Genomic DNA, 24,171 nt, shown 5'->3' on the forward strand with positions numbered 1-24,171 from the left:
CGCTTAATCTGTGTCCCCACACACATCTAAACTAGAGACTGGAACAGGCTGACCACAATTCAAAACGTCTTGCCTATTGTTAGGTCTTGGTCCAGGGTTCTCGCAATGCAGGGAACTGGCGGCAGAAGACGCATGGACTCCTATAGGGAAAGCCAAGGGCGGTTGCATGATGTAGTGCGCTCCGATTATGTTCCGATTAACAGTGCACGAATATATATATATATATATATATATATATATATAATATAATGCAGGAAAAAAAGCCATTAAAGAAACAAGTAAGTGACAATAGACGTGTCTGAAATTCAAAGTTACAGATTAAGATGGCTTCTATGGCTGCACGCAGAGAAACAGACACTCATGGAACGATGCGACAGCACCAGAGGACACGTGTTTCGCCGTGTGTGCGGCTCGTCAGCTCTGGGTAGCCGCGCATCGTTCGGGATTGGCAAACCAGGGTGGACGTGGACGACAGATTACAGGGAAGTTAACAAAAACTAGTTTATTTAGTGGGTAATCGAACACAAAGATATGAAACGTTTAAAAGAACGGTCGACGTTTCGACAGTGCCACTGTCTTCGTCAGGACAAAAGGGATTCAGAGGTTGCACATTGCTTAAATAGGTTCCGTAAGGGACATCACAATCGGTGCAAGTACGCCACGTGGCGGTCAACGTCGCGGTCATATGCTCAACGTGCAGCTACAGAGCTTCGGCTATTTTCCCTTTGTATATATATATATATATATATATGGTGCGATGTACGATCTCGAACAAAACCTAGGAGATCTACGTTACGCATTCACCGATCGCAACCACCCTCCCGATGTCGTCAATGACGCAATTGAAAAAGCTCGCCGTTTAGGTCCCAACCAGCCCACAGCTTCCTCAAAAGCCGATGAGTACTGCGCACCGAGCTTAACTTTAACCTACAATCAAAATGTAGCTGCCATCGGGTCCATTCTGAAACACCATCTCAATATTCTGCACCAATCCGAACATCTTCGTGAAGTCTTCCCAGAGGCTCCCAAGATTGTTTATAGACAACCGCGAAACTTACGGGCCGTACTGGTGAACTCAAAAGTTACGAGGGAACAAAAAGAATTCCTTGGCTGCAGGCCTTGCAAAAAAAGAAAAAAAAAGGAAAGCCACTGCAAAATTTGTCCCCTCATGTTGTCAGCACGGGACGTCACCAGCACCACCACAAACTTTAAATTCCATAGCAATGGCACTTTTGATTGCGGGACTCAAAACGTAATATACCTTCTACACTGCACCATATGCCAAGCTCAGTACATTGGACAAACCTGCACATCATTCAGAATTCGCTTCAACAAACACAAGACCCACACCAAAACAAAACCGGAGCTTCCGCTATCTAGGCACATGGTCCATCCTCAACATGCAATCGAGAAACTCCCTATTGCCATATTACAATCCGGATTCAAGAGCGACAGGGATCGTGAAATGAAGGAATCCTTTTTAATACATAAATTCAATCCGACCCTAAACGAACACCCGGGTTCGCTGTCCACTGTGAAAAACATGAAGAAATAATAACGCCTACAACACAACAAGAAGCTACACCCGTTTACGCGACGCAAACGAGTCCTTTCCACACAAATGCTTCTTAGGGAAAGTCCCCCTCCCCCCGAAACCCCCACCCACGTGCGAAACACACTCGACAGGACCCCCCACACAGAATTTATTACCTCCCTTCGGCGACCTCAAGGCACTGCGATTTCCCTTCCCCCACCGCTGTCGAAGCACACGAAAGTGAGCGTTTTCTGTTTGACCAACTCATTATATCTTCTCACTTGAAAAAGAACGTTCCACCGTTCGAAATGTCGTGTCTATGTAATTTCAAAACGAATTAAATGAAGTCATCTAAAAATATTCCTTTGGTGGTGCTCTGTGCGAACTTATTTCTTCTGTATATATATATATATATATATATATATATATGGTGTATACGACTCTCTCTCCCCAACTCGGAAGCAATAACTGTGTCAATGGGCACAGTGGTTGGCGCAGAGCGTGTTTGCTGTGAGACCGGATGTCGTTTTGGCGCCAAACCGGAAGCGACGAAAACGGCATGCACAACGTGTTGCATGTACAACCATCTTTTTTGTGGCCATGTTTTCCTTACCTTCAGGGCACAAGTGAGGTAGGTCATCTTCTGAATATCCTCAATGGTGACGTCTCTGTCAACATCTGTGGCAAATATTGCGTCCTGTTCTTCTTGTATTTTTCTTTGCACATCCGGGTGCAGAGACACCAGGTACAAGCACACCATGAGACTGGCCACCGTCGTCTCATTTCCCTGAGTTGGAATGTTACTGTGTGTAGAGAAATTGCTTTCGAACTTGTGCAGATTATTAATATGTTCCGAGAATGGTATAGAAGTAGTAGTTCTTCTCGGTAAACAGGGGAAAATAGCCGCGTACTTACTGCTGTAAACATGAAGATCATGTCACCTGTGATCTCATTTGTTGAATAGCTCGCGTCAGCATTGTGTTTTTCCAAAAGCACGTCCAAATAAGTTCTGTGTATGTATTTAGGTGAATCTCCCTGAAACTTCTCTGATTCCGATTGTATTTTCTTGCGCTCTTCTTGAACCTACGCAGAGAAGGAGTATATGGGATGAAAAACAGGAAGCAAACTTAGACAGGAGATCCTCACTGAGATTGTGCTGGTTTCTCATCTATTCGCGATAACAATCTCGCTATCACGTCCGCCCGACATATATCTGAACATATTTTTAAAATTCAAGGATAACATTTCTTCGAAGTGTTTAGTACGTAATATACGTACTTCGTTGCATATGCCCTGAGCCGTGCGTGCCATTTCTCCAAACCACTTTCCCTCTCTTGTGACGTCATAGATACTCTGATACCACGTCCAAGGTCGAAAAAAACGAACCATGAGGCTAAATTCCATCCTGTAAATAGAATAACAATTACGCAATTCCGATTGCGCCGTCGCATTTTGAGGTGTCGAGAATATCGTTTATTGGCGAAGACTGAACCCAGTTTTACATATGTTTGTGGGATAGAACGCGCGAAATTGCAATGGTGGGACACGCTGTACTTACAAGTGCATGCATGCGGAAAGTAGATGCACTTTGTCCTCTTCGAGTGTGACGCCCATTCCTGCAGCTAGAGGGAGGAACGTGCATCGGTCACTAACCAATATTAGACAGTCAGATACTGAACATAGTGATATTATTCAACATCGAAGGCATTGCGCACAGAACACACAAAGGACGTAGATACGACGAGCCTTTGATGTTATTGATTATATATATAAGTAAAATAATAAGACGTGGACCACAGATTACAGGGAAGTTAACAACAACTAGTTTATTTAATGGGTAATCTAACACAGATTATAATATACTATGAGACGTTTAAAAGAATAGTATATTATAATCTTTGTGTTAAATTACCCGCTAAATAAATTAGTTTTTGTTAACTTCTCTGTAATCTGTTGTCAACGTCTCATTATTTTACTTTTATTCAACTTCGCAATCGTCTGATATATCAACATCTTTAACATATATATATATATTGGTATATTACTTGATTATATGAATTATTCGTAACCAACTGTCCCAGCTTTCTGTTATTACTGACGATTTTGATATGACCTCTCTTCAACGTACACTGAATATTATGTCACGAAGGCAAATAATTTTAATTACGCGAAATTACCGAACACTGAGATCAAGTGATGTGCCCTTGCTAGTACTTTTTGCTTTACCATATTCATCCTTTTTAATGCGGTGTGCACGATTTGGTGAGCTGTCGTTCCCGATTGGTCATTCTATCTTCAGTTGATGAGCCAAGTCGATTTGTTAGCTTGTCAATTTAAAAAGCACTTCGATATCACAAGATGGCAATGATGTAAACACAAGCAAGAGTGACTCATGTGATGGCCAAGGGGCATGTACGTATTAAAGGAACACTGAGGTGCGCCCCAGAACAATATTGCTATTGGCTGCGGCGTGTTCTGCAACCAATAAAATGAGCTCCTCGAAAGAAGGTCGAGAACGCGCGAGGTCTCTCTTCCAACCACCTTTCAAAAGTCTGCCACTATTTGAAGGAGCGTGTAAGAGAATGAGGGAAGGAGGAGCGTTCGTCGTGACGTCTGCTATCCCCCTAGGGCAGGGCCTATCGTGTGACTTATTATGCAGACCCCCACAGGGGTGACACGAGGTTCCGACTTTGTAGCCACACGAAAGCGGTCGCTTGTGTCAAAATCGCCATTTTGTCCTGGCCCCACGTAACGAGGAAATGTCACCTTGAGGTCATGCGACCTTGTTTATGTTCTGTTTTCGCGTTGGCCGACATTACTTTGTCTGCATAAAATGATTAGTATTTTGCTGGTGCAAGTTGCACGATGCTTCTTAGTCGACGTAGTAGTTTATTCCTGCATGTTTGTTTCGTCATGGGAATTTGTTGAGGAGAAGTTAGCCAAGGTTAGCTGGCTTGCTACTCCTAAAGTGCATCGCATTGGCTGAGTGAGGCTTTGCACCAGCGTGTTATCACATCGTTGTGAATGGCGAGCAATGCGAGGCCGCATACGCAAGCCGATCTGCCTGACTGCAAGAAATTGGATAAAAATTACTGACACAGTATAGATCGAAAGACGTTAATGAACGACGCTCAGTAACGGCAGTCGCTTTGTTTACAAACGGTACGAGCGCTGGTCGCGGCCGCCGTCATTTTGATGGTTACGTGTATGACGATGCTTGCACTGACGTCAGGCCAGGACCTGACCAGAATGCATTGCGTTCCCCGGCACGCTATCATCCGTGGAGGAAGGAAACACAGGAGCGGCCGGTTTCGAACAGATTTCCGTGTGACCCCTCTGCCGGTCGCTCGTGTCAAACCTCCATTACTTCCTGTCCACCACGTGATCCTCTCTAACGTTTCGGTCTAGCAACGCTTTGTTGTCGCGCTGCTTTCCGTGCTTTTATGCTCTTCCAAAGTCATTTACTCTTAAAATGTGAGCCCCATTGCGAAAACAACGTTTTGTTAACGTGTTTTTACCACGGTTGCGGCTGTCGTTCACCAGAAAGCAGCTCTGTCACGGGAATAACGTTTCATTCGTAAGTACGCACTTGATCGGTTGTTTCGTACCCCTGTCTGTGAGAGAGTCATCTTGAATCGTTCGTTTGCAAGCTATGGCACAGCTGCAGATTCATTTGATTTCCTCCATTGTTGTACAAGTTTGATTACCGGCATGCTCCCACTTCAGCAACAAACACACACAACGTTGCCACGTCGTCAGACAAACGTCGCTGCCACGAATGATGTTTCCTGCAGACCGTGACTAGTCTTGAATAGAAGAGTAAACATCGGAACACACACAAATAAAACTGCACACGCGGCGTTCATCACAATGCAGATATCTGAACAGCAACACAATCACGACTCCCGTCGTCTGCTTTGTGAGCTGGCATGCGCATGCTCTTGGGGTCACGTGAGCGGCCACATGGTAGACAGGAGCATCCCAGAATGCAATGCGAAGGCTGGCACGCCCGTTCCAATGGCAAAATTTGGAAGGGCCTGTGTCTTGTGTTTCCTTCCTCCATGCTATCATCCATGGAGCGGTATGTGCAGACCCACGCAGATGAAGCCGGTATAAGCGACGCGTGAGCTGAGGAGACAGAAAAAAGAAATGCAGCGGGGAGAGGGGGGGCTGATGACGTTACGCGAAGGGATCGGCCCGTCCGTCCGAGGCTGCGTCCTCCGAGTGTTTTAAAATTTGCAGTGACAGTATACCGCACAGCGAAAATATTTTGCATGGTGACTCGTGATGGACAGCTTGAGGAATGAAACGGAGTATAGAACCGTCACCTCACTGCTCCTTTGTAGGTGTGAACTTTAAGAGAAGAACGTGTGAATTTGAAATGAACTTGAGACTATACTAACAGAGCGTGCATTTGAGTGGGCTGAACTTGATGCATTTGTTGATGGAAATCAGCGAATTGGCGCTGACTTCAGTGACCACCTTCTCGAGTAGGGAATTCGCTTCACGATTAAACGCTGCCAGAAATGGCTGGGAGTGTTGAGCGTTGAAGGATGTTGCTATGAGCTTCCGCTTCTTTTGCCACACTTCGCCGGACCTGCAGACACAAGAGACCTTTTCCATTCGTCTCGCATTATCGAGCATTTGCAACAGATGACCGAATAGGGTGCAAAGGAGATTTTTTGTTTGTTTGTTCGCCTACCATCGCAGAAATTACACTAGGCACTTGTACCGTGGGAGCCATGAAAAGTAGTTCCGTTGCAAAGTTTCACTCTGTTGCGCGTAGCTATAGGGTTCCCAGTTTTCTGAGTATTTTTTCCTAATAAACCTCTACCCGACAAACGTCATCATGACGTTGGTAGACAGACCGAAACCGAAACAGATCGGAAAGGGAGAGCTGGTTTCCAGGAATGGACAGTTGTTCGCTGAAAGAAAAGTAGGACCGAAGGTCGCGTCCCTTTCAGAGACCATCGTAATCCCCTCAAGACCGCGGCTTTCGGGCGCGACCTTGTTCGCCACTAGCTTTGAACGTAGTTCAACTCTACCAAACTCGTGGCGCTGTCGAACGCTATGACGTCATTTGTTTACAAACAGGTAGAGGTCTATTCGGGGAGCGTATAGGTTTCGCTTACCTTTCCCAACTGAGTTAAACTCGAAGAAAGAGCACGAGACCACATTGTCGCATAGAGGATGAGAAGCTGCCTTGCGAAAACGAATATTGTTATCAGCAGATCGCATCTGTACAGCTCGCATCAGAGTTAACTTGAACGCAATTCCGGCTTGCTCACCCTGGTGGTGCTTAGTAGAAATAACGGCGGCGGGTGTATTGGTCATCTATTTACAGTTACTGTGCTCCCTTGTTCACTTTGGAGGAGGAGGGAGGAATATTCAGAGAAAGAGAGACTGGGCGTTTTCCCAGGCTTGATTTGGGAAGTGGCCCAAATCCAAAGTCGCGTAGGGTCAACTAATACCCCGTTCGCACTGACGCACCATCCACGTCACGCAATTGTGATCATGCTACGACCTAGATCGACACGGCGGACATTTGTCCCCCGTTAACAAACAGGATTACACCCAAGGAGGATTGACGTAGGCCCGCAGTGGATTCCTTTCACTCTCACCCGTCGCCGTGCGAGGGAGACCCCGACCTCGCTCACCCGGATGACGTCAGACGAAAACCTGGATCCTCATTTGCGGACTGCACGGGTATGTCGAGCCGGGCAGCCGCGATTGTGATCGAGTGCGAACCGAGATTGTCAGCGGCAGTACGAATAGGGTATAAAAACACTACGACACTTTGTCTCTGCGCAGGGGAGAGGGTAAAGTGTGGAGAAACCACGTGACGGAAGTCTGTCCAATCACAAGGCAGCACTGGTCCGCAGAGGAAACCACGTGCGGCTCGACTTTGAAATGTTACCCGCTTATTTGTGAGAGTAACCAACGAGGACGCTCCACGGACAACGGGCGAGAGTGGGAAACTGTGGAGCTACGCAGGCAGCTTACCTATTTGCATAGCGTGAGTGTCCAAACGCACTGAGTCGCTCTATTTAGCAGAAACCCCGGTACTCACGAAGTCAAGGTGTTGCGGGATCCCATCCAAGGCTTCAGGAAGTTATAGGGAAAGGGCTTTCTGTTATTCGTTTTGTTTCCAAGCAGTGACTGTAACGTAGTGCGTACAGTATGAACGTAATAAGCGTGTGTATTGAAGAAGGGCGGAGAGCAACAACAATGATACCCATACATGCATTATGTTAGCACATACCTACCTACCTACATACATACATACATTTTTCATGTGCAGAGATGACGACACAGGGATCTGCCGCGAGGATAATGATAGACCTGTGACACTATATATGGGTTTGCTTACCTCTGCGGCTTCCGGAGTTTGAAGTACTACAATGGGAACAAAGCCAAGGTATCCACAGTAATTTCGGTCCTTGTACCTTGAGGACAAGTCTCTCACGACGTCGAACAATGCTGTAACAGTAACGTGAAATTAGCTAGGGTGAACGCTCACATAACGCTCAACATAAGGGGGGCATGATTAGGTGGATGGTCTGTCTATGGAATTACAGACACAAACAAACAGCAACGCAGTACCGAAAACATACAGTGCGTATTAATTACGCCTTCGTAGGCTACACGCATGGAAAAGAATCACCGCCAAAGAAATACAATTCCGAGTAACGAAGTTAAATGCGTGCAATTAGGCTATATAGGCAACACGAGGGGCAGACACGTGTTGGAAAGTTTTCCTCTGTTTTTGTCTTTCAGGTGGGGGCTACACACATGGCACACAATAGGTTGCAATAGAAAGAAGTACATTTATACTAGGCTCATTAAGAAAGTCCCTATGGCGAGCCTGGTCACATTGTGTTTCCTGAAGCGAGATGACAAACGACTTTCATTATGGGCGTGCGTAAAAATGACTCATTTGATGAAATGAAATAGAGGAGGGGAAAGGGAGACAGAGTCGTGCTGAAGAGGGAATACTTATTGTGGTGTGACTTTCATCGCATTGTGTTTAAATTCCGTTTTATTGTTCCCGCCAGAGAACGGAGCTCCCACGCAGAGGCATTACGTCACAGCGTTACGTCACGTGACACGGCCTTGCAATTAAGTAATGAGTGATTGTTTCCTACTTCGAGCTTGCTCTACGACTATCGTATATAAGGAGAGTTACGACACTTTGCCCCAAGTTACGCCAAATAGGTGTGAAAGACAATTGTTTGCGTCGATGTGAACATGTCTTCCTGATTTTACAGCAGGGAGGGGGGGGGGGAGGGTAACAGGCAGAAATTGGCACCGCGAATGTCGGAATCCATCTGGCTCTGACATCACCGATGGCGTCTCCGCCAATGGGGCTATGCGAGGGGGGTTACGTGCTTCGACTGTTCGTTTCACGTTCCTCTAACGTCAGGACGTGACACGTATGGCCATGTTTTGCATGTTGGACGCGCACACTCAATCATGTTTTTAACATCCGCAACGATTTTCTGGTTTTCTGCTGCGATCCACCCGAGCATTCTGAGCAATTCCGCGTGTCGCCATCGATGGGGTCTCCCGAAAACTCGCGCGACCGGGTGGATCCTGCCTGCGACTAATATCTGATTGGCCACTTGTGCGCGCAGCTTCCGTCGCTTGCCGTCTCTGCCGTATTCCCGTAGAAGTCGGCCCAGGACGCACATTCCCCCAGGGCGTGAGTCGTGACGTTGCCCATATACGTGAGGCCGACAACGGCAAGCCCTATCACCACCACTACCACCACCACCATCGTCTCTGCACGTCTCAGACTTCAAGGACGGAGACACGTCTGTATAGTTCGCCGCCGCTCAACATACGTGACGGCCCACCGATGATAAAACGCTTCATGCGGTTTCACCTTCATACTCACATCCCGGTTCCCGTACGTCGCGACAGCCGACGCCCCGGCGCGATTAGTCCAGCCGGCGTCTCGGCACTTCTCACAGCTAACGTAGCCTCGCTGTGCCTGGGAACCTAAGAGCTTTCGATCCCGTGCCGGTTGCGGCGCCCTAGGCTACGACTTCGACTGCGCCTACGGTGCTTGATCACATTCAGGCACTTCCCTCCCGCACCAATGGTCGGTCGCTTTCCTGCGGCTCGACACCGGCCACAGGTGAGCCTTCCCGGCCTTCAAAGCGCCGGTGACTGGACATATAGACTTCAAAACCCATCATTACACTTAAACGTCACTTCACGTGATATATCCGGTCATTCAGCAACAACTTCAGCATCACGCCACATCACAGCACATCGTCCGATATCGCATCATTCCCCACGATGTGTTGGGGAGTGGCATCCATGATGCTGCCATGAGTGAATTTGCAGACCTGTGCTTATAGGTGGATCCTTTGGCTAAAAACAAATGAAAAAGGCCATCCTATTCAGCGCCGTTCCCACACTGCAAGGGACGAACTCAACCCAAACCAAACGTGTGTTTGTTTGCAAAACCAGACGTTTGCAGCTTCTGAGCTTTTCTCCGTGAAGCACGGACGCCGCAGGTTTGAAACAGAATTTGTTGACCGCGTCTGAGCAAGTCTCAAAACAGTCCTCGACAATCCTGTGATATCCGCAACGGTGGGGCCTGTACCGAAACCGTAGACTACAATATTAACCGTAGACGTTTTGACGTAGACTACAATACTGGGTTCGCTGGGTTTCTAGCGTGTGTCCGTAACCTCCGCATTCGCATCACAGCACGGAAGACGGAATCGTACAAAACGGAACGACGAACTAGAATTGAATTGCTCGATGTGCGTGTCGGCTAACGGGAATAGGAAAAGATTCACAAGGAAGGTATGTCAGCCCATTTGTGTGGCGACATACTGCACGTGACGCTTAGGGTACGACTGCTGATAATTTCGACCATCCTGGGGTTCTTTTGACGTGCATTGCGACGAAATCTGCGACACGCGCGTGTCGTAAACTGCGATATCGATATATACATTGCATCATTCACCGACATCGCTACAACTCTGAGCCATGCAGCGAAGGTAAGTGAACTATTTTTGACGCAACAACAACAACAACATATATATTCTGATGATGAAGTGGAGAGGTTTTCCACTCTAGGAGTGGAACGCTACCCCATAGCGAGAAGGTCTAAGGGGGTTTTTGACGCAAGCTTCCTATACAGGAAGCAGAAAGCGTGAAGCTTTCTGGCTTGGTGCAAACGTATGAATGCCCTGGAATGATACTCAGTAGACATAGAGTGCACAACAGAGCTGCAGAATATCACGTACACAGCAGGTAGTTCACGGTTTACAAACACAATGGAGAAACAAGAACAATGCGGAAATCTCTTTTAGCCTCTGCCGAGACGGGCTTTATCCAGGGTCATTTCGTTTTGAAGATAAGCGCCTTCTCGAACAGCTATAAAAGTACCTGTAAGCACCCTTCGCGTGACGCAACTGGAGGACACCAAATCTCACTGGAGCAAGATTGTTTTTTATTATTTGAAAAAACCGTGCGAGAGCCGGGAAACCGGGGTAAAATTAGACAGTGCTACCGTGCGCTCACACGGCCGCATGGAGAACATCATGGTCTACCCTATAGGTGTGCCCTGGTCTAGCCCTCGCCTTTCGGTTTTTGATAACACCGCTTGCACAGGGTTACCTCGGAGCAACCTACATAACTCAAATGGGTAGAAATCCAGCGAACCGGTAGAGATGTAGGAAGGGAGTTGCCTCAGGACAGAAGCCGCCGATATTTCGAACAGAGACTGAAGCTACTGAACAGACCCAGAAGAAGAACAGTCTCTGTTCGAAATATCGGCGGCTTCTGTGCTGAGGCAACTCCCTTCCTACATAACTCAAAGTTTTGTTTTAGCTCAGTAAACTATTCAGCTTGTTCACAGTGAGCACTCCTTGTTTTCTGCTTCCGCGTGATATGAGGGAGATTCATCGATCGGTCAGTCGATACACATATACAGGGTGTCCCAGAAAACGTGTCATTGAATTCTAATGAGAGAACTACGCCACCTAGAATCATGCGGTCAACGCCATTTACTCTTACTAAGTATTTGCCATCTCCGGATGTGCATGCCATGTAACCTAAGCTTAATTATGTAAATTTTTGCAAACTGAACTCAGAAATTTGCTAAGTAAAGGTCACTTTTTTACCCCATCAACATGAAGAGCGTGCCCAATTTACTCAAATCCATGATAATTGGCAGTAATATTCAGGGTCAGACAGACAGACGTCCAGATAGATTTCAGATTCAGATTTATTTAACAAAACAATATGGTACAAGAGGCTTACAATTTACATATAGAGGTCCCGTAGTTATCCACTTGTGTGGGGACCCCCTGATGATAAGAAATCTTTTGGCAATAGCCAACTCAGTTATCGATTAGAGTAACACAACGATAGAGATTTATAATCAATAGGGATGGGTCGACCGAATGCCCGAATCCTGGGCAGGGATTCGAGATTCGGGAATCCGAATCCCGTGCCCAAAAACGGCGAATCGAATCTTTCGAATCCACCAACCACGTTTTTTTTTTTTTAAATCGGTGCCTCCGAAGTCCGCCGAAAGCCTGATTGGCCGGCAGGCCCCAGGGCGCGCCAAAACCACAGCATAAAGCTCCGACATTACAAGTTTAAAAGTAACACAGCTTTGCTTTTGATTGTTTCTTCGTTTTATCGAAAGAATTCAGGCTCGAGAGTTTATGTATTTCCTGTAGTTCGATGAACAACCTGTTAAACAAATTACACTTAGGAAGAAGTATACGCGTATGTTTTCTCCTGAAAGTGAACTATTATTTAATTTGTCTTTCATCAAACCAATATAAGAGATTCTACTTCAACACACTTTTCAGTAGAAGTATTTTTTCCCCAGACTTTTTAGACTCTCTGTGTTTTTCTTTCTTTCAAGGACAGGATTCGAAAGATTCGAGAATCGTAAGATTCGTGGATTCGCAGAACCTTACTTGGATTCGGATTCCGATCCGGGAAATTCTCCCATCTCTAATAATCAATATGGATAACAATGAACTAGAAAACAGTTAACACGTTTCTAGATCAAAATTACTATGAAAACATTATGCGTTGTGAATGAATTGATTGAGAATTGCTTTGAAGGGAGGAAATGTAAATGTGTTTCTTATATTTTGGGGGAAGAGAATTCCACAGTTTCGATGAGAAGTAAATAAACCGAAAGACACCATCGTTTGCTCTGCACTTTGGTATACTGGTATACCGGTATATAGGCTGGGCCACAGTAACACGGCGCTGTGTACGACTTCTGGTTTCCCGGCAACAATCCAACACATTATAGAAGACTGTAGCCAGTACGTATGCGAGCGACGGGCCTTTAAATGTCAACTTGAACTGTAGGATCAGAGGCCATTCAACATCTGCAAAGTTCTCGGCCCATGGAGTAGCCGTGAGCACATCAGTGTAGTGCACTTCGCGCTTTTCTTTGCTTTCTGGGGGCCACCGGCCTCCTTCAAGAACTGTAGAGGTTTCTTTTGTTTTCCTTACCTTCATCCTTTCATGTGAACCTTTTTGGAGTGGGGTAGGGTCCTGCACTCAACGCAGGGAAACATCCCAGATCATCATCATCATCCATTCATCTATGTCGTTGTTGTTAGTATACTGAGAGAAGATTCAGGTGATATGATCGAGCGAATGCAGCGTTAGTATCGTAGAAGATGTCGATGTGGTGGCATAGAAACCTGGTTATGTATTAATTTGAGTGATAAAGCGTGATGCGTCACATGTTGGTAGCGTCACACGTTGCGCGATGCATCAGACAGACAGATAGATGATCGACAGATAGATAGGCAGACAGACAGTAGATATACAGGTAGATAGATGGTACTATAGATATAGGTCACGTGCTTTTAAGAAGCAACGAAAACGGTCGAGGTTCTCGCCCCTCTGACGTCAGAGCTTGACACGAAAGTTTGATGTAGGGTTTGTATCTCGCAGTACTGCGACGTGTAGGAAAATAATTATTCCCCCTCCCCCCCGAGTTCTCTGGCGTTTAACGCAATGGCGTGATGCAATGAGCTACATCAATTCCAGCGTCACATCCCCCATAACGCCCCCATAATTTTCTATTGATGCGTGATTTCCACATTGGCTCTCGCCTAATGTATCGCAGGAGAAGTTACTCACCCGTCGTCATGCCACGCACTTCCGTCTTGCGCTTAGACCAGTAAGCCGACAGCGTATACCAGAAAGGCACAATCCTCGAAGGGCCGGGAAAGTGTCGCAAGCAAATCAACACACGAAGCCATTGCGATACTGGGTACAGAAGAAGGAGGAAAACGAGTACCCACGTGAAATGGGACAGAGGCTGAAGCTCTGCTCCTCGCAATCCCGAACCGATGCGGGCAGCAACCGTTTCCAGCATCGCCATCGCCGTTATGCAGAAAGACAGATACTTTTCACCATTTTATGAGACTAACAACCACTCGCCTTTTCTTTGAAAGTTCTCTGAACCGTGAACGCGCACGCCTCTCACCCTCGTTGTTTCAACAACAATAAAATGATTAAACGATGACGCACATTCCTTGACAAAAGGCATCATTGTTGCCGAAGATGGGTTTCCTAGAGATACAATTTCATGATACACCATTGTGGACGCAATTAATACGAAGCCGAGGCGGAGCTACCAAATGAAGGACACATGTTACGTGCTCTGCTAGTGCCAAATAAGCTTAGTCCCCATTCCGCTTTCAGCCTCCACCTGGCGTCTCTGTGACACTGAGAGAGTGCCATGTGTTGCACCAAATTGCCGAGTCAGCTCGTAACACATAGACAGCGTATAACGCACATATGACGTTACGTATATGCTGTGGCGGAGAGCGGTGTTTGTTTGTACGTTACTCATTCTATGCAAAGAACTGGATCGCGATGGGGACGGTCTACAATGTGCAGGTGTTTGTTTAAGCGACAAACGGATTTCCATGAGAGCGTCTGAAGATGGTACAGTGGTGGTCGTGACGGTAACAGCTTGCTGTTGTTGACTCCTCCACAGCTGTGGGCATTGTCACGACTGTAGCGGAAGATGATGATGAGGTGATGATGACAAGAAGATGAGGGAGTGAAGTAGGCAGGGATTGGTGGTTTTGTGCGTCATCCGATTTGAAACCCGAGTTGGACCTTGCTGTCTACCAGACCTGCGGCTAAAAGACAACAGTCTTGGCACCCGTGCCAATGGTGCATTCCTTACAGAGCAGCCACGTAAGGGGCACCCATAGCCCGGCCCCAGTACACCACCGATCTCGGGGATGGACTCACGTCTCGATCTGTCGGTCTCCGCGTCGAGCATCGGAGCCACTCGCTTGTACTCGAGGTGTATTCGTATTGATTAGTATTAAATGTGTTATATTGATATAACCAACTCGGATAAACTTCAACCGGCGACGAGGGTGGGATACTGGTAACGCAGCGGCAGTACGCGACCGCTCGTCAGTCACCGCACGCCTGAAAACATCTGATCCGACGAGAATGGACTTCCCTTTGCTGCCCGGCGCAAGGAATCAAGATGGCTTCTTTCGGAACGCCCCCGACCTTCGACGCATACGTGGAACCATGGAGTCACTGCCTTGAAAGGTTGGAACAGTATTTAGTAACAAACAAGATTACAGACGAGAACCAGCGCACCGGTATTTTTCTTTCGGTTGTGGGACCGAAAACCTACGGGTTACTTCGGAGACTCCGGGACCCGGCCAAGCCGAGAATAAAGACGTTTGTGGAACTCGTAGCAACGCTCCTAAGCCATCTGAAATAGTGCAACGTTTCTGTTTAAACTCTCGTGAACAGCAGGAAAACGAAAATGTGTGGACATTTATCGCTGAACTGAGAAAACTATCAGAGTTATGCGAATTCAGAACCACGCTGGGTACGATGATACGGGGTAGGCTGGTATTTGGTGTCAGGGACATTGGCATACAAAAGCGATTGCTTGCAGAGCGGGAATTGAATCTGGAGAAAGCTGTGACAGAGATGGCAACCAAGAGTGCCATGAAACTGAGGCAGTTTCTGGACAACTCAGTGAACCGGATCATCAACCGAAAGGGTCGACAGCGTCAGGTTGGTCAAGAGCCGAAAGAAACATCACCAGGACAGGCGAGTCAGAAAGTGCATACGTTGCGGAGGAAGTGATCATGCAGCACCAGCATGCCCATTGAAAACCGAACTTCGCAGTACATACGCGCGTTTTGAAAGTCGGCACCGCGTAGTGTCGGACAATGGCACTCCATTAACTGGAAACTCCATTCCAGGATTTTGTGAAAGCAAATGGAATACGACATATTCGTACAACCCCATATGTTCCGCAGTCAAACGGACATAGGACTAAGGAATTATTTAAGAAGGAATACAAGCCGTCTTTTCTGGCTGACTTTTCCTGTCACAATAAATAGATTCCTCCCCCCCCCCCGCGGAATTGCTAGCAATAGCAGAAGCGCTTAAGGCTGCAGAAGACCGGAACTTACTCAACATTGTCATCGCAATGGACTCACGGGGCGCTATTTCTCGCATCAAACACAACTACGAAAGATGCTGCTTCGCAGGAAAGGCAGGATGCCCATAGTACGGCTTGAATCGCCGGGCACTGCGGTATCTCTATAGTGGATGCCTTCCCACAAAGGCACACCGGGCAATGACAACGCTGACTCTCTGGCAAAAGCAGCTGCGAGAACCAGCCCGAAAATCAAAGCTCCCCCAGGCAATTTCTGCTGCTCGAAATCAATTAGGGGGTATGTGTGAATGCTGCCCACTGACAAGCGCACGAGAGACGGATCTGCACCACCACTCTGTGCTACGCGGGTGGCCTCTCCAGGGCCCAGGCTTCCCTCCTTCCCTCCGCATCTGTTCTCGAAAGTGCCTACACACGCACCCACGTCTTCAAGCTCGGCCGTACCCCTAGCCCTGGATGCCCACACTGTGGGGAAACAGAAACGGAGGAACACGTTATTATGGACTGCCCAACCACATCGGATGCAAGACGCAGGCTGCAGCAAGCTGTGCAGCCCACCTGCACGCCTGAACTCGAGGAGATTGTGTATCCCCGTGGCGACCTCCATCGTCGGAAGCTCATCCAAAGAGCTCTTTTGGACTTTTTCAAGGTCGTCGACCCACAAGGGCGGCTAGAGGAACACATGATGCCTACAAGCAACTAATACAACTGTTCTCCCCATCCCCTCCCTCCTTGTTCCCTCACCCCAGAGCAACATACCGCCAGCATAGGCAGGCAGATCGCTCGTTAACCCAACGTTACCCCCTCCCCCAGGATATACTTACAGAAATTTTACAGTTAGAGCACAATATGACACAAGTCGTTGTTATTGAATCTTCAATGGTGAAACACCACGGCCTTCTGGAGGACTCCTGAAGTCTGACGGGAGCCTCGCCCAAAGAAAACTGGCTCTACTCGTCACAGAAGAGCTGGACAATCATTGGCCTGTTGTACACACCAACCACCCCTCTAAACCACCTGTTCTAAACCACCACGTCGAGCCATTCGCCCTTACATGGCATGGTTTTCCTGTACCTACGGTGCCTCACGTACATACATGCGCTATATTATATCGCCTTTTTTTTGCTACGTGTTGCCCTCTTACGCATTCACGCAAAATACACGCGACATCTGATGTAACTGAATGAAGCGAACCTCTTAAAACTAGCAACACCATGGATGGGGGGGGGGGGGGGGCAGGCTCACTTAAAGCCCCCGACGGCAACGAATCGAAGGAGTCTGTCTGGAGACATTGATTTCTTTCCTTTGTGGATTCTAGGTCCCTTGTGTTGACTTTTCATCGAGAGGGCATTACAATCCAAACTCTTCTAAGTAAGGCGACACTCCGTATGACGTACAGTGTTTACCCTCTATATTAGATTAGCCAATCTCGAACGTGCTTGTTTCTTGTTACAGAGTGAAAGAGAGGATGAAAAGAGAACAAAAAATTGATACCGAATGGAAGTCACTTCTGTTTGAAAAGGTGCAGCAAGAGGGGTGTGTAGGCTGATGTTCTCATACAGTTTGTGCGGCAATCTTCCACCTTCTTGTTTATTGCTCTGCTAGTTCTGTACAGTGCACAGTTATAGTTTGTAGGACAGCGTTCCATTCACAGACGAATACAGACACTAGGTTACTATTCGCCACTTTTGCCGATTTCTACAATGAGTGTTCCAACATAACAACGGCATCTCGGGTGCTGGAGGGGAACTTTCGAATAAAAATAAGCTTGAAAATAAGCTTTGACGAATGTAAGTTCGAACCGGAGAAGTTATATACACACCTCTTCAAACGCTATCTCGTCTTCTGTTGATTAAATATAGGCAGAAGAGGAGGCACCCGCAATGCCGTTCTTTGGTTGAACATGACTATAGTTTAGTACAGAGCACCTTCAATCAACGGAAGTGACGCATTGACTTCTCCTATTCCTCCTTGAGGCCCATACATGGATTCCATCTTTGACTTTCAGGACCACTTCAAACTTGAACTTTATTTCTTCTAAAGGTTTTTGCGCCACGAAAGTAAAACGCCTGAATAGCTTTGACAGAAAAACCTTGATTTCTACGTAGGAAAAGCTTTGACCTGAAACGATAAAAATATTTAGGGTGAAGGCATAATGGTAAGGCCCGATTCGGGCAAGTTGGTTACGGTCAAACGTATAGCTGCAGGGTGCCGCGGAAGACAATAAAGAAGCTAGCGAAGGGAGCACGAGCCTCATTCGGTTCCTAACAAGGGAACTGTGCACTTGTGTGTTCTTACAATAGTGAAAGAGCTAGGGTGAAGGCCTCTGCAGCCTGAGACGAAGCACTAATAATCTTGAACATAAAAGTAGGATGCAAGAGAACTGGTGCTATTCTGGAGATGATGACATTCTTGAGATTGAGGGAAGACAACGACGTCTGTTGCTTCTTGTTCACCGTTTTCTTCTCTCTCAAGGAATGTCATTATCACCACATTAATAATTTGTTATTAACCAATATCAAAAGACATACATACCTATGCATTTTCGTGGACCACTAGAAAATGGAATGTAAGCGTAAGGATGCCACTGTTTTTCGTTACAGTTCATGAAACGATCTGGAATAAATTCCTCGGGGTCGTGAAACGTGGTGCTGTCTCGATGGAGCTGAAAGATGTTAACTGCGCATATTACGCCCTTGGGAATAACATGTCCTTCTGAAATAAAAAGTAAAAAAAAGAAAAATAGTCAGAATTTGAGTAACACGCAATAGCAATAGCAAAGAACTTGCCTATGGTTAAATCGTGATCCAGGACCCTTGCGATGAATGGTAGCGACGGGAACAAGCGCAGTGTTTCCTTAATAGAATAGAGCAGACTAAAGGGCAAGTAAATGGCATGTAGGATTTCTAAAAACCCTACCTAAATCATCACTCGGTCTGTCAGGAGCATAGAAATCATCAAGGAGAGAGGCTAGAAGAAAAGCTGGAGGAGGAGGTGATGGAAGAGAGCAAAGGACTTGGAAGGAAGAAGAAGAAGAAGTGTTCCTGAACGGTCGCACATTGATCAAGCTCTGCTAAGTTTCATGTGATTTAATTATTCGCGGCCTCCGGGGGTCGGCTTGTAGTCGAGTGGTCTACCCCAGGATTCTACAACATGTCTACCAGCGTCCCTGCAGCGCCAGTCTAGGCCACCGCCATGAGACCTCCCAAGGATCACGCTTTCAATTTCACTGTCCCCGATGGGGTTCCCGTAGACGGCTTCCTTGATGCCGTCTGTGATTTGGTCGGTGATGACCATGTACACTCGCTTCAACACCAAGGCGGCCTCACCTTCCAAGTGACTACGAAGCATACACGTGCACGTGACTCCTTCCTCGAAGCTGGCAAGGTTGTCATGGGCGATGTTGAGGCACCGTTGGAACCTGTTACAACTTCGAGGACAGTATACTGTCAAGCGGCTCCCCGAGTATGACTTCGACGATGCTCTTGTTCATGCCCTTGCTCCTTTTGAAACAGTCGAAGCGTTTTCGTTCCCGATCTACAAGCACCGTCCGAATATCCGAAACGGCATCCTGCTGGTAAAGTTTGACACGAAAAAAACAGTGCCCAACTTCCTAGTCGTTGGGAGTGATCGGGTGATGATTGATTACAAGGGAAAGAAGAACGTTTGTGGCAGATGCGGCTCTGAGGGCCATATTCGGAGCGACTGTGAGGTACCTCGTTGTGAACGATGTGCCGTGTTTGACCACGATACGACGGGTTGTCGCACCCTGTGCCGTCGCTGTAGTCACAATCACGCAAAGGTTGACCACACCATGCTACGTTCGTATTCTTCGTCCGCGCGTGGCCTGCATCAAGACTTACCCAGGACTACCGCATCGTCTCAAGTTGTTGCTCATCAAATGCAGGCATCAGACTTTTCTCCTCTGCCAGAGGTTGGCAATATGGCCTGTGTTCCTGAAGAGACCCTTCCTGAATATCAGGCGGACGACGTCGCCATTGTGGCTGAGTCAGTATTTCGGGAAACGACTCTGCTTTGTTGGCTACTGCTGACACCGAGATGGAGGTGAACACCGTCGCCATCGCGGCAAGCAGAGGGGCCACATCCGATGTGCTCGACCTGTGCACTCGGGACTGTGGAGTGTGCTCCCCCTCCAACTTGTCCTATCGAGGAAGACGTAGCGGCAGAGGCAGCTATCCCTAGCCGGGGCATCCTGAAAGGGCTACACGCAAGATCATCTCCCCTAAGCTCCTGCCCCAGTGAAACTTCGACTTCAGTGTATTCGCTTCAACGTTCCGACGGCGATGAGTCCCTTGCTGGAAATGTTGTAGGGAAACACCAAACCAACCTCACCGCGTCTGGTGATGGGACTGATGCGTCCGACGGGAAGCCGAAACGCCATCACAAGAAGCCGCGGACTAGTTCTCCTACGCTTCATGCTGTATCTCCTGAAGAGGATTCATGCGACTGATGTTTTGTGCTCTTTTACATTCACTTGTGGCTCTTCATGTCATGACGCTTAACGTGCAAGGGCTCAGATCAGCGGCCAAGCAGACAGCTATTATACAATTCGCGCGCAGCTTGAGTTGTGATCTGCTGTTCCTACAAGAAACTCATTTTACGTGTCACGCGGATGTCATCTCATTCACTCAACGATGCAATGTCCGCGCATTCTTCAGCTTTGGCTCTGCGCATCAATGCGGCGTGGGAGCCGTTATACTCAATCGCAACTTGTTGTCCCACAGCTTTGCGAGACATGATGCAGACGCGCGTGCGCTTCGCTTTGACTTCTTTGTCGGGTGTAGGAAACTGACATTTTTCACCATTTATGCACTTGCTCGCGTCACTGAGACCAATTCCTTTTTCTATAGCCTTCGCACTAGTTTTTGTTTCGTCTGATGCCGTCTTGTGTGGCGACTTCAACTGTGTTGTGGACTCCGATCGCGACGTTCGTAGACCGGGCCGTGGCAGGCCGACATGGAATGCGCGGGAGTTACGCCGATTATGGGAGCGACGTTGCCTCGTGGATGCCTGGACACGTTTACACGGTTCGGTGTTTGCAGCTACGTGGTCACGCGGCTAATCGCCGGGCCGCCTAGATCGTTTCTACGCGCCGCTCTTTCTCCAGGCTCATATCTTTGGGTGCAGAGTAGCTAGTACGCGTCAGCTTGGTGTTCACGTGAGTAATCATAACGCTCTGATCCTTTCCCTCCACATCGAACAGTTTCTGGTGGGCGAAGACGTTCGCTAGCGCCCTGATACCTCGTTGCTGGTGGATGATGGGGTTGTGGTCGATGTGAAGACCAAAATTGAAGGGTACCTTTCGGATCGCACACCATCAGCAATAGAATGGGAAAACTTTAAAGTTTGGGTGCAAGGCGTACTTCTGTCATGGGGTCGTCAACGTGCACGTGAGTGGACATCTGCCCTCAAACAACTGGGAGCAAAGATACGCATCGTGAGAAGAGGGGCGCCGTTGACGCCGCTAATGAGGGAATACTTGGAAACGCTACAGGAGCGTTACCTTCTCGCCCTTCAGTCACCTCCTGGAAAAATGCGACAAAACTATTTGCAAGCGCAGGCCCTCGCTGGTCATGGTGTTGCGCAGTATCTTCATTCCGCCCGCCGGACTGAGCACAGACTGTCTTCCAGTTTCCGTCGACCTGATGGCAGCGTTACTGAAGACCCTGATGAAGTGCTCGGCGGATATGAAGCTTTCTTTCGAGCCTTGTACGCTGATTCGCCGATCCCAAATGGGCAAAGTACCTTTTTTGGACGGGCTCCCAGCCCTCCCTCAGGTGGATCGAGAGGCACTGGCGTAGCCTCTTCGTATATTGGAGAGTTGGATACTGCTGTGCGAAGGACCGTACCCGGGAAAGGTCCTGGTCCGGACGGCCTTTCCTCAGGATTTTATAAGGTTTTCTGGCCTTCACTTCGGTGGTTTCTTTTCGAAGTGGTGCGCAGCAGCCTGAATGGTGCTCCGTTCCCAGAATCGTTCGGCTTCGGGCACATCGTGCTGCTCCCGAAGAACAGTGGTGATTTGGCGAATCCCGAAAACTGGCGTCCAATAACGCTTCTGAACTGCGACCACAAGCTTGGTACGTCTCTGTTGGCCTGTCGAATTCAGAGCGTACTTCCTTCTGTAGTCCACCATTCCCAGACATGCACTGTACCAGGGCGAACCGGTTCTACAGAGCATTGTCACAACATATGACGGTGTGAGAAGACGAATGGAGCATGTGGCAAATATATCGTGGGCAGCTGTATGCGCCTGTCTCCCTGGATTTTTACGAGACGTCATGAGACGAGATGTCATGGAGTTTTGCCTGAGGAATCCAGCCAACTCGTGATCGTCTACACTCATGGAACGTAACAGCATCAGACGTTTGTCCATACTGTACGCACCAGGAGACTAACCAGCATGTTATCTTCGAGTGCCACGTTGCTCGTACATTCTAGAGCATAGTCAGACGGTCCACACACATCTTGTTTCCTGTACAGTTCGACCATAGGCGGCCACATCGGCTAAGTGTCTTGCTCACTGCTTGTGGTGCTTCGGTGCTGTGGAAAGCTCGTTGCACTGTGGCCCGACGTCAACGGACGACCCCTATCTCCTTGTTAGTTCGCAACGTGCGCGTTTTGCTCACCAAAGTGTTAACAGCATGAACTACTCGCTTTAGGTGTGCAAGAGTTCACGCGCGAATGGCGGCATCACCCTTCTATCTTGCTTCACAGTGGGTGGGTGACCGTTTCTGGTGCGCCGCCCGAGCGTCATTCACGTGCTCTCATTTTCCCTGTAAATACTCTGCACCTGTGTATCTACTCATACTCATTATGTACTGCATCCCATACAGTAGATAATCGCAGACATCTAGAGTGGTGGCCTTAAGGAGTACTATGTGTGTATGTAACTATGTAAGTATGTGTGTATGTATGTAAGGCGTATATATGTCAACTAAGGTGTGAAGTAGCAGTTCATATTCCGTTCTTGAGTTTAATAAATTTTCCTTTAACGAAGGACTTGTACGGAGGCGACACTCCTCCCAGCATCTAAGTCTGGGAGGCGCCATGATCGATACGGTGGATACGGCCACGGCCTTTCAACGCGTAAGCGCCAGTCCGCTTCGGCGTCCCTGAAATCCAATCCAAGTCGTTGCTTCCATCCGCTGGGCCCCGTGTGCAATGTCGTGTGCCGAGTACGTTTGTTTTTTGTCTGTCTTCATCTTATGTGCTTGGATTGCTTGCTATTCCGTACGGAACGGGTATTGTACTGTTTGAAGCCTATATGCTACGACCCGCGAGAACGTCGCACGGGGCTTCTAGGAGATGCCGTTCGTAACATACTAGAGCCAGTCGATTAATCGTCAAGGTCGAATGGCGAGGGTTTACATGACAATCGACTGAGGCCCGCGGTTTCACGAACGCTGGTCAACTTTGAACCGAGATCAAGGGTGGCTAAAACTTGAAGTTAACACTCAATTCTTTTTTACAAACGTTAGATGGTGACGTGATGAATGTTTCAGTGACAATAACTCCCTTTCGTGAAGCAGAGTTAAGCATTAAATTCAAGTTGAAGGACCGTTGATCTCTTTTCAAATGTTAATCGGCTTTGGTCAAACCGGGCCTGAGCCTTCTAAGGTTGCAGAACACTCGACCGATCTTAGGAGAAGCTGCAGGATAAGTTGCATGACTGGTTTCGGTCGAAAGCTGTCTTCTTTAACTAACTCATCCTAGCGTCTTGTTTTCGCCGTGTCGACTTCTCTTTCAAGTCGATATACACCGGTTTGCATGCAGCGGAGAAATCGACTTCTCTCGTCTCCTCGTCTTTCACGGCCTTCACGTAAACGGGCCTACTATTCTTGTGCAATACCGCGCGATGTGTGTAAAACGCGACGCAGCCGAAAACGAAAAAAAAAAAAAGAAAAAAAAAGAAGAAAGCGAGAGCGAGAGAGAGAGAGAGGGAGAAATGAAAAATGAACGGAGGCGTGATCTGATACTTCAAGGGTGTGCTAATATCGGATATCTGAACACCAACCTGGTACTAACAATGTACAAAATGTTCAAAATGCGGAACAGTGCAGAATGCAATAATGGAGCCCCCCACAGAACCCCACACGGGTGCGTGCCCCACGGGGGAGCCCCACACGGGTGCGTGCTAGCTTCCAAATCTCAATACGAT

General features: G+C 47.8%; 1 protein-coding gene across 1 annotated transcript in view; it reads right to left on the reverse strand.

The window, feature by feature from the left end:
* The window catches only part of LOC135369437 (uncharacterized), a 33,736-nt gene that overhangs the window by 690 nt on the left and 8,875 nt on the right, over window positions 1–24,171 (reverse strand). The window contains exons 9-22 of the mRNA XM_064603026.1: window positions 18,782–18,848; window positions 18,528–18,707; window positions 17,932–18,113; window positions 16,551–16,662; window positions 16,298–16,457; window positions 13,682–13,962; window positions 7,905–8,014; window positions 7,605–7,693; window positions 5,938–6,131; window positions 3,093–3,156; window positions 2,813–2,939; window positions 2,450–2,617; window positions 2,148–2,321; window positions 74–140 (exon numbers count right to left, since the gene is read on the reverse strand). Coding sequence (XP_064459096.1) covers window positions 74–140; window positions 2,148–2,321; window positions 2,450–2,617; window positions 2,813–2,939; window positions 3,093–3,156; window positions 5,938–6,131; window positions 7,605–7,693; window positions 7,905–8,014; window positions 13,682–13,962; window positions 16,298–16,457; window positions 16,551–16,662; window positions 17,932–18,113; window positions 18,528–18,707; window positions 18,782–18,848 — 1,975 coding nt within the window. The remainder of the gene's footprint in view (window positions 1–73; window positions 141–2,147; window positions 2,322–2,449; window positions 2,618–2,812; window positions 2,940–3,092; window positions 3,157–5,937; window positions 6,132–7,604; window positions 7,694–7,904; window positions 8,015–13,681; window positions 13,963–16,297; window positions 16,458–16,550; window positions 16,663–17,931; window positions 18,114–18,527; window positions 18,708–18,781; window positions 18,849–24,171) is intronic.

This window comes from Ornithodoros turicata, chromosome 9 (genome assembly GCF_037126465.1).
Source record: "Ornithodoros turicata isolate Travis chromosome 9, ASM3712646v1, whole genome shotgun sequence".
NCBI lineage: Eukaryota > Metazoa > Arthropoda > Arachnida > Ixodida > Argasidae > Ornithodoros > Ornithodoros turicata.